Source organism: Chrysemys picta, chromosome 2 (genome assembly GCF_011386835.1).
Source record: "Chrysemys picta bellii isolate R12L10 chromosome 2, ASM1138683v2, whole genome shotgun sequence".
Taxonomy (NCBI): Eukaryota; Metazoa; Chordata; order Testudines; family Emydidae; genus Chrysemys; species Chrysemys picta.
Genome location: NC_088792.1, coordinates 44,341,712 through 44,356,554, shown reverse-complemented (window position 1 = coordinate 44,356,554; position 14,843 = coordinate 44,341,712). Strand labels below are relative to the sequence as shown.

The window sequence follows — 14,843 nt, the reverse complement described above, 5'->3', positions numbered from 1 at the left end:
GTTGCTCATATCCATTCCAATCAGGTGTGCGCGCGCCGCGTGCACGATCGTCGGAGAATTTTCTACCCTAGCAACACCCGGCGGGTCGGCTGTGGAGCCCCCTAGAGTGGCGCCTTCATGGCGCTGGATATATACCCCAGCTGACCCGGCGCCTCCTCAGTTCCTTCTTGCCGGCTACTCCGACAGTGGGGAAGGGGGGCGGGTTTTGGAATGGATATGAGCAACACATCTCGAAGAACAACAGTTACAACGGTGAGTAACCGTCTTTTCTTCTTCGAGTGCTTGCTCATATCGATTCCAATCAGGTGACTCCCAAGCCTTACCTAGGTGGAGGGGTCGGAGTGAGACATTGCTGTGTGCAAAACCGCTGATCCGAATGCAGCATTGTCCCTGGACTGCTGTACCAGTGCGTAGTGAGCTGCAAATGTGTGGACTGATGACCAAACTGCAGCTCTACAAATGTCCTGGATCGGAACTTGAGCCAGGAAGGCAGTTGAGGAAGCTTGGGCCCTCGTTGAGTGAGCGGTGAGGTGCGGTGCTGAGACACCGGCCAGGTCATAGCAAGTCCGGATGAAAGACGTGATCCAGGAGGATAGGCGTTGTGAGGAGACCGGTAAGCCTTTCATTCGGTCGGCCACTGCAACGAAGAGTTGCGTCGTCTTTCTAAAGTGCCTTGTGCGGTCAATATAGAAAGCCAGGGCCCTGCGTACGTCCAAACAATGCAAACGCTGGTCATGGCGAGTAGCATGTGGTTTAGGATGGAAGACTGGGAGAAATATATCCTGATTCATGTGAAACGGAGAGACCACCTTAGGAAGAAAGGCAGGATGTGGACGAAGCTGCACTTTATCCTTATGGAAAACCGTGTAAGGGGGCTCGGATGTAAGCGCCCTGAGTTCAGAAACGCGCCTTGCTGAGGTGATGGCTACGAGGAAGGCTGTCTTCCAGGATAGGTACAGAAGTGAACAGGTGGCCAGTGGCTCGAATGGAGGCCCTGTGAGCTTGGAGAGAACCAGGTTGAGATCCCACGTCGGAACGGGCTGACGTTGTTGTGGGTACATCCGGTCTAAGACCTTGAGGAATCTAACGACCATCGGGTTAGAGAATACCGAGGACGCGAGTTCCCCTGGGTGAAAGGCCGATATAGCAGCCAGGTGAACCCTAATTGAAGATATCGCCAAACCCTGCTGTTTTAGGGAGAGGAGATATTCCAATATGAGAGGAATAGGTGCCTGTAACGGGGACACGGCTCGTTGTTTGCACCAACAGGAGAACCGCTTCCACTTTGCCAAGTACGTGGTCCGTGTTGAAGGTTTCCTACTGCTCACCAGAATCTGTTGGACAGAGTGCGAGCATTGCCGCTCTGCCTGGGTGAACCATGGAGCAACCACGCCGTGAGGTGGAGTGATTGTAGGTCGGGATGACGTAGTCGGCCGTGGTCCCGAGAGATGAGATCTGGACACAACGGAAGCGGGATCGGTGACTGAACCGAGAGCTCCAACAGTGTGGTGTACCAGTGTTGCCTCGGCCACGCTGGAGCGACTAGAATTACTCGAGCCTGGTCTCTGCGTAGTTTGAGCAGCACCTTGTGGACCAGTGGAAATGGAGGGAAGGCGTAAAACAGGTGGTCTTTCCAAGGAAGGAGAAACGCGTCCGATAGAGAGCCCGGAGCTCGCCCTTGTAGGGAGCAGAACGCGTGGCACTTCCTGTTGGCTCGAGATGCAAACAGGTCTACCTGGGGAAATCCCCACCTCTGGAAAACGGAATAGATGATGTCCGGACGAATAGACCACTCGTGCGTCTGAAAGGACCTGCTGAGTCGGTCCGCTAAAGTGTTCTGGACTCCAGGGAGGAACGATGCCGTGAGATGGATTGAGTGGGCGATGCAGAAGTCCCACAGGCGAATGGCCTCTTGGCATAGAATCGACGAACATGCTCCTCCTTGCTTGTTGATGTAAAACATGGCCGTGGTGTTGTCGATGAGAACTAACACACAGCGGCCACGTAGGAGATTGAGAAATGCCTGGCACGCCAGGCGCACCGCCATCAGTTCCCGAACATTGATGTGCAGGGCTAGCTGGGGTGCAGTCCACAGGCCCTGGGTATGGTGTTCGTTGAGATGGGCACCCCAACCCAGAGATGAAGCGTCTGTGACCAGGTGCAGAGAGGGTTGTGGGGCGTGAAACGGCATCCCCTCGCAAACCACACTGTGATCTAGCCACCAGGTGAGGGAGGTCAAGACCGAGTTCGGAACCGTGATCACCATGTTCAGGCTGTCCCGATATGGGCGGTATACCGATGACACCCAGGTCTGGAGTGGGCGAAGCCGAAGTCTGGCATGCCTGGTTACGTACGTGCAAGAAGTCATGTGACCCAGCAGGGTGAGGCACGACCTCACCGTGGTAATTGGGAAGGCCCTGAGTCCTCGAATGAGGCTTGTGATGGTATGAAAACGATTGTCTGGTAGAATAGCTTGTGCACGTCCGGAGTCTAGGACTGCCCCAATAAATTCTATCCTCTGGGTAGGCTCTAGCGTGGATTTCTCTTTGTTGAGTAGAATGCCCAACGCGTGGAATGTGTGAACTATTATGTGTACGTGAGCTCGAACTTGCTCTCTGGTGCGACCGCGTACCAGCCAGTCGTCTAAATACGGGAACACCTGTACCCCTTGCCGATGAAGGTATGCCGCCACGACGGCCATACATTTTGTGAACACTCTTGGGGCCGAGGATAGGCCGAAGGGAAGGACTGCAAATTGGTAATGCACCTTGTTTACCACAAATCGCAGGAAGCGCCTGTGAGGCGGGTAGATTGCTATATGGAAGTATGCGTCCTTCATGTCGAGGGCGGCGAACCAGTCTCCAGGATCCAGGGAAGGGATAATGGTCCCCAATGAGACCATGCGGAACTTCAACTTTACTACGAATTTGTTGAGTGCGCGTAAGTCTAAGATGGGTCGCAGACCCCCTTTGGACTTGGGAATCAGGAAGTAACGGGAATAAAATCCCCTGCCCCTTAATTCTAATGGAACCTCCTCTATGGCCCCCAAAGATAGGAGCGTAGAAACCTCCTGTATAAGGAGTTGCTCGTGAGAAGGGTCCCTGAAGAGGGACGGTGAGGGAGGGTGGGAGGGGGGGGAAGAAGAAAACTGGAGAGCGTATCCCCTCTCCACCGTGCGAAGGACCCAACGGTCCGAGGTTATAAGGGACCAAGCACGGTGGAAATGGGAGAAGCGATCCTGAAAGGAGGGGGCTGGATCCTGGGAGATGACTGGGGCGCCGTCCTCGACCGCACCTTCAAAAGTTCTGCCTAGGGCCTGAAGGTGGCCGAGGTGGCCCCTGGTTCTGACCGGGTTGAGGGCCGGTCAACCTCCTCCTACCACCTCGCCCCCGCCTTCTGGCAGAGTCCTGTCTCGGACGAGGTGGGGGGGGTAGAACCGCCGAGGCTGAGGTCGAAATGGCCTGCGCTGGGGTCCCGGAACATGCATCCCTAGGGAGCGCATGATTGTTCTCGAGTCCTTGAGGCTCTGCAGACGAGAGTCCGTCTTGTCCGAGAACAATCCGTGTCCCTCAAAGGGTAAATCCTGCAGAGTTTGCTGCAGTTCCGGAGGCAAGCCCGAGACCTGGAGCCAGGAGATTCTCCACATGGCGATACCTGAAGCCAGGGTTCTCGCAGCCGAGTCTGCTATGTCCAAGGAGGCCTGTAAGGAGGTCCGTGCCACCTTCTTACCCTCCTCCACTAAGGCCCCAAACTCTTCCCTGGAGTCTTGGGGAACCAATTCCTTGAACTTCCCCATAGAGTTCCAGGAATTAAAGTTATAGCGGCTCAGGAGCGCCTGCTGATTAGCCGCTCTAAGCTGTAGCCCCCCGGCTGAATAAACCTTACGCCCAAACAAATCGAAGCGCTTAGCGTCCTTCGATTTGGGCGCTGCGGCCTGCTGACCGTGGCGCTCCCTTGCATTCACCGATGACACCACCAGTGAACACGGCTGGGGATGAGTGTACAAGTACTCATAGTCCTTTGAGGGGACAAAGTACTTTCTTTCCACCCCTCTGGCTGTGGGTGGAATAGAGGCAGGAGTTTGCCACGTCGTAGTGGCGTTAGCCTGAATCGTACGGATCAGGGGCAACGCTACTCTGGATGGGGCATCCGCGGAGAGGATGTTCACAATGGGGTCCTGCACCTCCACTATCTCCTCTGCCTGTAGGTCCATATTACGTGCCACCCTACGTAATAGGTCCTGGTGTGCCCGGAGCTCTATCGGGGGTGGATCTGTGCTCATTGTGCCCGCCACCACCTCATCTGGTGAAGATGAGGAAGATGCCTCAGGTGGCAAGGGATCTAAGGGCGGGTCATGGTCCAATGAGCCCTGGAGCGGAGCATCACCTGCCCCTGGGTCCAGGACGTCAGGTGGTGCGGGCACGGAAGCCTCCATGCCCCCTGGAGGAGGGCGAGAGATGGTGGACTCTGGGGCCCTTCGCTCAGAGTGCACCGAGCGAGAGGCTGATGGTGGTGGAGCCCCTTGTGCTTGGTGGTACGCCCACGGGGTCCAAAACGACCAGTGCGAAGGTCCCTGAGCGGGATCCTCCGCTACCTCCTGCCAGTGGCCCATGTCCGGCTCAGCGGCCTGCCCCTGAGGGGGGTATGCCGATCTCGATGCCCCATCGGAGGAACGGGACACTGATCTCGATGGCCATGGCGGTGCCGACCGCGCCGAGATGAGCTCCGGAAGATACGGTGCCGTTCGGTGCCGGTCTGGAGATGATCGGTCCCTATGCGGTGCCGGTGAGCGGTGCCGAGATCGGGATCGGTGCCGATGACCGCGTCGGTGCCGAGAGTCCGACCTGAACCTGGAAGGCGACCTCGAGTAGGCCCGGTGCCAGGAGCGGCCCCTCGACGTCGAGCGTCGCTCGTATCGGTGCCGGGAACTACATCTCGAGTTCGAACGGTACCGACGATCATAACGGTGCCGGGACGTAGAACGGTGCCGCGACGATGATTTAGCCGCGAGTACGACCGGTGCCGAGGTGATAGTCGGCGCCGGGACTGCGAGCGGCGTCGGGACCTGCTTCGTGACCTGGATCGGTGCCGTGGTTCCAGTCCTTGAGACGGTGGGCACATCATGGCAGGTTTTCCCCTGGATTGCACCGGACGAGGAGCCAACGGTGCCGGTGGTTGGGGCGGTGCCGGCTCCGTGAGAGCAATCAAGTCTCTCGCCGTCGCAAAGGTCTCTGGGGTCAACGGGAGACACGGCTCTACCACTGACCGCGGTGGTGATCCCATCCGCACCGGACTCAACGGCCTCGGAGCCGGAGTCGACGGTGCCGGAGGCACCTGCTTTTGGTGCTCCACCGGTGGACGCGGCTCTACCCCCGGCACCAGGGGGGCCGGCGTCTTCAGGACGGCAGTCTCCTGCGCCTTACGGGATTTCTTATGTCCCGGGGATAACGATCGGCGCCGAGGCACTTGCGGCGGGTGCGGTGCCGAAGGGGTCCAGTGCCGTGGAGGCTTGTCCGACTCCACCCGCGGTGCAGGGGCAGTCGGTGCCGCAGGGGCACTGCGCACCGAGGCGCTTGGCGCTGGGGCTTGACGCGCCGATGGAGTGTCCGGGCTAAGTGCCGCCTCCATGAGGAGTTGCCGAAGCCGAAAGTCCCGCTCCTTTTTGGTTCTTGGTCTGAAGGCCTTACAGATCTTACACTTATCTGTTTGATGGGACTCTCCCAGGCACTTCAGACACGAGTCGTGCGGATCACTTGTGGGCATAGGCTTAGCGCAGGACGCGCACTGCTTAAAGCCGGGAGCCTTGGGCATGAGCCCAGCTATGCGCCGGGGGAATAACGGGGGAGAACAACCCCCTTAATCCCCTTTAACTATCTACAACTATTAAAGGGTAAACTGAACAACTATCTAAAACTATATAACAACTACAACTACAACTATCTACAAAAACGGAATAAGCTAGGGAGAGTGGAGAACAGCTATGCTGCGCTCCACAGTTCCAACGACCATCAGGGGCGGTAAGAAGGAACTGAGGGGGCGCCGGGTCGGCTGGGGTATATATCCAGCGCCATGAAGGCGCCACTCTAGGGGGCTCCACAGCCGACCCGCCGGGTGTTGCTAGGGTAGAAAATTCTCCGACGATCGTGCACGCGGCGCGTGCACACCTGATTGGAATCGATATGAGCAAGCACTCGAAGAAGAACTTTTATGACCACTGAAGATCACATCTACTTTGTCTCATCTGAAAAACAGCACCTCCGATGGCATAGTGTCTCCTATCATCATCCCAGAGCACTGACTGATTTAGTATGGACTTTGAGGAAAAAGTACCACCTACTGAATCGCCAGCCTCTTGAAGAACCCTGGATTTTCTCTCTTCAAAGTCTTAATCCTTCACAGTCAGTGACATTTGACAGGTGCATAACATAAGATGGTATATCTGCTGGCCATCACACAGAGGAGTATAATTTATTCTCTAGCAATATTTTTTAATTCCCATGGAACAGAAGAATATAAAAACCTATGTTGCTACTGATGAGATATCATATCATTTGCTTTGGTTATTACTGATATGAAATCACCCCAGTCTGTTAATTTTTGCTTTTCCACCATCAATGTAAAAGGCTTGTGGTACATCAAAGTACGTTCATAATGCAGCACTGACTGGAAATCGTAAGTTATGCATAGAGCCTACTAGGGATAAGAACAGGAGTGAAAGTGAGCTGTTATGGCGTACCGGTAAGAACCCGCACCGGCCCGTACGCAGTGCTGCTGTGGCAGCACTTTAATATCCCTGCCCCTTTTGCCTCCTCCGTTGGCAGCCCTGCTGGTAGGGTTCGTACAACCAGGGCCACCGACAGGGGAGGCAAAAGGGGCAGAGATGTTAAAGCGCTGCCGGGGCAGCCCTTTAAGGATGGTCCTTTGCCACAGCAGTGCTTTAATGTTGCTGCCCCCCCCCATCGGCGGCGCTACCAGCGGGGCCACCGACAGGGGGTGGCAGGTGCAGCAATGTTAAAACGCTGCTGCGGCAAAGGACCCTGCAATGCTTTAACATCCCTGCCCCCTCAGCCGCCAATGGGGGTGGGGGGGCAAAGGGAGCAGCTGCCCCGGGGCCGGCGATTTAAAATTTAAATCGCCACTGGAGCCCCGGGCAGTGCAGGCCAGGCGGCCTGGAAGGGTTGGCCTGGGGATGCTGACCTCCAGCCCCGCCTCTTCCGCCTGAGGCACCACCCCTTCCGGGGGCCGGAGCCGGCCCTGACCCCGTACCAGTAAGTGTCTGGAGTTACTTTCATCCCTGGATAAGAACAAATAATTCTGGAATCAAATTAGAAGTTTCTTAAGGCATGTAAGTCCACAATAAAGGTGGGGGAATAGAGAAGAAGAGAAATATTGGCAATATAAAGTACAGGGCAAAGCACTTTTTGTTATAATAACAGTTTTAAAGGACAGGATTAGCAAAATAGTCCTGCTGCAGTAAATAAAAAAGTAAAAAATAAAAATACTACAAGCTAGCAATTGCAAATATATCATATCTGTTTAAAGAAACAGACAGAAAAGTTTAAGTGCTGTAAAGCCACTACTCCCAGTTACGATAATATATAAAAATCAGTGAAGATCCAGAGTGAAATCCTGGCCCCATTCAAGTCAAGGGGAGTTTTGCCATTGACTTCAGTGGGAAAAGGATGTCATGTTAAGTGGTTTATATCTCCACTCAGCATATGTAGATCACACAATAGGAACTACACATACATTTACAATAAAGGCAAAGGAAACCTAAAGAAACATATAATGGAAATAATGAAAAAATAGTTTTTCATTAGTATAGAATCTGCTGCACGTGCTAAAACTTTCATTGCAAACCTGAAACTGAGGACAGGTTTATAACAATGTACCGTAAGTGAACACAGAGGGAGCAGTCAATGGGATAGACAAAGTCTATAACATGTTGTTATGAAACTTGCTAGTTATAATTAACCTATCCAGGTATGGGATCCTACCAAGCAGTTGCACAAGATTAGTGCCATTAGTGCAGTTTCTCCACTTGGTTAGTAGTCATATACTTAAGTTATTTTCATTAGTATTCCACAATTTGATCAAATGGCAATATTTCCCCATCTCAACCAACACAGAGTTGTGGTGGCAAAACCAGCAAAACTGGATATTTCTGAATCTGCCCCAAATGGAAAGTCTCAATGTTTGCAAAGAAAGTTTGACATACTTTGAGGGTCAAAGGACTTTTGGGAAGGTTAAATGATAGATTTCTGCTTGCAGAAAAAATGCTTTTCATGGTCATAAAAAACTCAAAATTACATTTATTTTTTTCTCCCAAAGTCTGTGAAAACATAACGTTTCACCATTGATAAAGTCCTTTGCCTACAAGACACACAATTCTAGTTCCAAAAGATCTTATCCTTTACTCACACATTTCGAAACACAGGCTGTCAACTCAGTAGTCGTGCTACCTCTGTCTCTTTCAGAAGACATCCTCCAGAGTGCATCCCACACAACGTGCACTTCATTATTAGGTCTCATATTCCATATTCAATGCAACATAGCCCCAGTCCTGAGCGCTACCATACTATAAACTAGACATCTGCAATTGTCTTGAAGAAATCAGCAGTTTAGTACAGGTCTCATTCCTCCAGAATAAGCTATATACGTAGGAAATTACATTTCCAAACTGATAAACTCTTGACAGAATGGGGATATGCTCTGAGAGGCCAATTAATTAAGAGAAAAAAAACTTTTGAAGTGATAATCAAGCTAGCCCAGTACAGACAGTTTGATAAGAAGTGTGAGAATACTTACAAGGGGAGATAGATTCAATGTTTGTAATGGCTCATTCTTTTGCGTAGAGACTGTCCGGTTTGGCCAATGTACATGGCAGAGTCTCTACGCAAAAGAATTAATGGACACAAATCTGACATCAGGAATCAAAATACTCAAAAACCAGTGGGAGAACACTTTAACCTGTTTGGTCATTCAGTGACAGACCTGCAGGTGGCTATATTACAACAGAAAAACTTCAAAAACAGACTCCAACGAGAGACTGCTGAGCTAGAATTGATATGCAAACTAGACACAATCAACTCCGGTTTGAATAAGGACTGGGAATGGCTGAGCCATTACAAACATTGAATCTATCTCCCCTTGTACGTATTCTCACACTTCTTATCAAACTGTCTGTACTGGGCTAGCTTGATTATCACTTCAAAAGTTTTTTTTCTCTTAATTAATTGGCCTCTCAGAGTTGGTAAGACAACTCCCACCTGTTTATGCTCTCTGTATGTGTGTATATATATCTCCTCAATATACGTTCCATTCTATATGCATCCGAAGAAGTGGGCTGTAGTCCACGAAAGCTTATGCTCTAATAAATTTGTTAGTCTCTAAGGTGCCACAAGTACTCCTGTTCTTCTTCTCACAATCAATGTTCATCTTTTAAACCCTGTCTAATTCCATACATAATATAAAGTGTTTATGGGGATGCATCAGTAATACTGCGCACCTCTTTTCCATCTTCAGAGTACTTTACAATTATTTAAGTAAACTTCATGACACCCCAAATGTCATTTAAGATGGAAAGACTGAAGCAGAAATGTTAAGAGTCAGAACTAGAATAAAACTCGGAAAATCCAGTTTCCTAGTCCTACTAGTAGACCATTCCTTTATCTCATAGTGGGGGAGGCCACTAATGGTCATCAGTCCTTGGTAACTATGGGATTATTTTCATCAACCTTTAGGTTGCCATGACTTTTTATGTAAAGTACATATTGCATGTGTAATGGCATATAAAGCATTCAATTCTTCAAAGTTTATTTAAAAAATATCAACAATATGAAGGTTGAGGTGAGGTTTGAGTTAATAGGTTTCTTCTCCCCTCCTTCCCCCTACCCCCCATATGTTTTTTACTTAAGCAGAAAAAGAAAGCCTCAAGTAAACAAAACAGTAAAACCCCAAAGAAGATTAGAAACCAAATATGATAAACAAATGTGGCAAAATAAGACACAAGTTAAAAGAAGAGAGCATTACAAACAATCATACCAGATGGCAGGTCATCCAAAGGAAATTCAAATAACCTGGATTTGTAAACAGAGTGGAAATGGAAATCCTCCTGAAATAGTAAACAGTAGAATGCATTAAGCCAAGATAAAATGAACCATCCCGTGAATATTAGGGAGATAGAAACTCTTTCCCATTAGGTACCAAACCAATATGTTGGGGAAATAATGGATCACTGGAGGTTATCAAAGCTCAAGGATCTTTATCCACATTGTAGATTCTTCTCCTCCTCTCCCAATTATGATGTGATCATTAAGGCCCTGATTCAACAAAGCACTTAAGCATGTATTTTACTTTTAACATACAAGTAAGTCCTTTAAAATCAATTGGCCTAATCACATGCTTAAAGTTAAGCATATGCTTAAATGTTTTGCTGGATTGGGGTCTAAATTTTCTAAAGTTAAACAATATGAAATGCAAATGGATATGTATATATATGGTTTTAACTGATATTCAGCACTGACAAATGACCAAGAGGTCATTTTAAAGAAGCTACCAAGGGATAGCTAAGACATGTATTATTGGAGGAAAACTATTATTTTATTTTATCATATTATTATTGGAGGAAAACTCCTCCTGTTTTCCTGATACTGTATTTAGCTACTGGGAACTCAGATATTAGATGCAATATAGTGCCTTTGGTTTGCACCTTTAGAGCAATATATCGACTAGCTGCTGAAAGTGGGAGGACAAGGACTCCAGCCCCAAAACTAGAGGATGAGGCTTTGTTGTTTTCTGCATTTCTTGTGTATCTGAATACTGGGTTAACTGAAGTTCTACTTACGTGTGAAGTGTAGCTTTCTTCTGGTTCAATAAGATAAGTATGATTCCCATCATAGAACATCCCACTGTTAAAGGCAGGAAAAGTGGTAACATTGAGCAGAGATTTACCAAACATTTATAAAAAGATTAAAACAATTTAAACAGGTAACCCATGAAGGGGAGGCTATGAACTTAAAATATAACCATTAAAAAAAATAAATTAAAAGCAATGTCAGGTATTATCCCAGTTTCTAAGTCCTCGTGCCAATTTTTGTGATTTTACAACCAACTTTTCCTTTTTTTAAAATGTTTTTCCTCTTCCTTGTTGTAGTGATAAAGAGTTAGACACAAAGAGCAGCAGAAACTGACTGACTGACCCAGTCCCCAAACCTAGTGTGAACCCCACTCCCTGGACCAGATTGTTCCTACTTCTGACAGATATTTAAGAGGTCTCTTTACACACTCTGGGAACACATATATAGCTTGTCATGCCAAAATAAAGTATTAAACTGATCTGACTCTTAGATTTTAAGCTTTTTGGTGCCATAAGTCTGTCTGTCTGCGTGCTCTTACAAGACCCAGCATAATGGGGATACTTTTGAGGTAAACAAAACAAGGTAAACAAACTGAAAAAAAAAATCAAGAATAACAATTTTTTTCCTGACACATCAATTTAAGTCCTTTATTTAAATTTTTTGGAAAAGACACAAATAGGTCTTATATAAAACAACATCAACAGAAATATTCCATGAACTGCCAGAGCCAATGTCCCATGCTATGTTGTCCTTTCATACAGTATGTATTCTAACATGTGGAAAGCTTTCACTAGCTCTTGTGGTATTCCTCATTATACTTACAGGGAACAGCTCTCACACAAGTAAAATCTTCCAAATGGTAGAGGAATTTTAAGGGCGCCAACTATATGCATGTTTGTTGTATATGCTGGAAAATCTGTTGCTGTAATTGCTCACATGTGAACAATCACCAATTTCCCAAGCCAGCAAAGGTGGCACATGGTTCAGTTCTAACCACAGGATAGGTTCAAGCTTTAAGGGATCCTAAGTGAATGTAGACAGCCTATGGTAATTAAATCACATGATTGTGCATTACTGTTTACAAGTAAATACACAGCAGTGGTGAAATTCACCATTGTGCAGAGATCTCACACCAGACCTATACACCACTTAAAATTCTATTTTGAGTTTAAATGGGGTTTAAGCTTATGCCTTGCACCGGATTTCTGCACAAAGATGAATTTCACTCTAAAATAAAAATGATCTGATATGAAAATGTTAATTGACAGTATACTAAAGAGGTACATTTCCTACCCACACCTTCCTTTTCATCTTTATCTAAGTCAGCCTTTTCTTGCAATTTTTTCTTTATTACAGCAGCATGTGTGTTGTTGAGATTAAGTTGTGTCAGCATGTCCTTTCTAAAGTGCTTCTTTCAAGGTTTTTTAAGACTAGCTATAAATATGAGCTGTAGGCTCAGACTTGACATATACTATACAACCTCAACAAGAGAGCAAAATTTTTTTTTTCAAAGTTTGAGGAGGCGGGGAAACAAAAAAACCACCACATTTCATTCTTTAAGTGACAGAAATGGATACTTGCTTTTGACTTATGCAAGTCAAAAATGAAATTGATTTTTAAAACATTTTTATAATTAATGTTTGCATTTTTTGTCATTAACATCAGATCTGACCTTAACAGGGAGCAGCTCTGTTGAGTAAAATGATGTCATTTTACTCTGTTGGGGACCATAACTACATATTAAACTTTTAAACCATTACAGCTTTACATAAACATATCTAATATTTGCCCAAATGTTGTGTATTTACAGGATAAGCCAAATGGCTTCACCAAAGTAATTCTGGATATATATAATATAATATAATATAATATAATATAATATAATATAATATAATATAATATATAACTCATATTAGCAGTGGTTATAAATACATATTTAATTCAAAGGTATTCATCCCTTTGCAAATAACCTGTAAATATTTTGTAGAAATTAACTTGTTCTATGACATTTAAAATAAAAATCCTAGAGCCTGATGAAGGCCTTCATTCTAAGAATAAAATGAGATTTGGGACTCATCCTGCAGATTTTAAGTATGCAAAACTTGCTTTGCTATCAATGGCAATTTTACATGAGTAAGGTCTGCAGGCTTGATCAGTGTGTCAGCATTTGAGGACTTAATTCACATTCTTGGAATAAAGGGCCTCCTATTTGATCATTTCACCCAGCAGCATGGACCTTGGATCAGGTCAGAATTTGATCAAACCACTCTTTAATAATGGTACACGGTAATAACATATTTACAGTCAAACTACAAACTTGATCCGACTTAAGTCAATGGATGTTTTGCAATAGACTTAAACTGAAGCAGTCTATATATTTTAATCATACACTAATAAAAAAGTTAGATCCAAAGTAGTAGTAAAATACCGACCACTTTTGAAATCTGAATCTTTACTATGTCAAAACAATACACAAACATATTGTAACAATAAACATCTTGTAAATCAATTTGATCTTAGAATAGCAAGATTTTTAATTTCACCACCAGTGGGCAGCAAATTCATAGTCCAACAAGAAAACTTATCTAGTATCTACGTTACAGGCCTTCAAACTCTTATTTTAGATTAAGCCTTACTATAGCTTGTCTGTAGTTATTCTGATAAGGCCCTTCATTTCCCAAAAATATTTCTATAGTTCTCAAACTGACACCACAGTTCTATAGGCTGCTATGTGTGATGGACCCTGTACCCCCATGCTAATTTTAATTGGGGTGAGGAAAGAGTCTGCCTGTGTGAAAGAGCTTGCAGGATCATGACCTAAGAACATATTTGAATGTTTAAAATGTTATTACATTAGAAGAGTTCATTACTCAATAATCTATCATCCATTATTAAGAATCAGTGTGCTTTATGCTATACAGTACATAAAGGAATACATGGTTCTCTTCCAAGGAGCCTGTATTGTAATAAAAAATGCATTAAAATACAGATTAATAAGAATATATAATTAAGCACATTCTTTGAAAGAGATTCAATATTGTATTCCTACACTCCAACATTCCCAACAGATATGTAATAGATATGTTTACATCACTTGACTGAAGAAAACAAAATGAAAATGGGAAGTTATTTTGCATTTATTTCTATATTCTTCTGTAAGGAACATGAACCCAAGAGCTGAATTTAAGAAGAAATGTGACACTAGAAATCCTAATAATGAGTGTGGCTTTTTCAAAATGTTATATTTTTGTTTGAATCTCTGCATTAACCCACTGTAGACTATTGGATAGCCCAAATAAAAACTTGGCTAACTAGGAGTTAAGGCCACAGAAGTATATTGCTTCTTCAATGCAACTACCAAAAAGAAAGGAAATTCAGAGATAGGAGGATTCCACCATCGAACCCACTACCTTATTAATTTACCAAATGAGAGATAGACATCCCTAAAAAGAACGCAGGCATTATTAGCTAAAGAAATCACAAGATAAAGTTAAATCAACAATTCTGGCATCAACCTTGGCACCTGATTTACACCCACCCACCAATAATATAGCTGTTATAGGCTGGGACCTGGAGGATGTATTAAGCAGAAGAAAAGGCTTGAATTAATACTTGCCTGGACATGGAGAACATGGAGCTTATTGCTCCTTTAAAGGCATCTTCTCCAGCTGTTACAACTCATAAAATTCACCAAAGAACTAGCCCTACAGACGTTATTAGATGTAATAGCCCCCAGTTTCCTCTGCTCCAGAGAAATACTCCAGATCCTGGTTGGAGCTAATGAAATTAAATGCCAGCATGAATCAGCAGTACTTATTCAGTATTTGAGATCTACTCATGAAAAGCATTATAGAAAAGATGATAAAGATTATGATGATGATGCAGTTTTGCAGCACCTGAGCTTAACATGACTTATTAGAGAAACACTGCATTCTCATACAGGGTCCTGGAACACTCCAACCTATTATATTGTTTCAAACTGTC

At 45.7% G+C, this 14,843-nt stretch overlaps 1 protein-coding gene across 10 annotated transcripts in view; it reads right to left on the bottom strand.

Moving 5' to 3' along the window:
- ADAM22 (ADAM metallopeptidase domain 22) overlaps positions 1 to 14,843 on the bottom strand; it is a 196,990-nt gene that overhangs the window by 69,369 nt on the left and 112,778 nt on the right. For all 10 annotated transcript variants that reach the window (XM_065586981.1, XM_065586984.1, XM_065586986.1 and 7 more), the window contains exons 6-7: positions 10,847 to 10,910; positions 10,045 to 10,114 (exon numbers count right to left, since the gene is read on the bottom strand). In XM_065586981.1, coding sequence (XP_065443053.1) covers positions 10,045 to 10,114; positions 10,847 to 10,910 — 134 coding nt within the window. The remainder of the gene's footprint in view (positions 1 to 10,044; positions 10,115 to 10,846; positions 10,911 to 14,843) is intronic.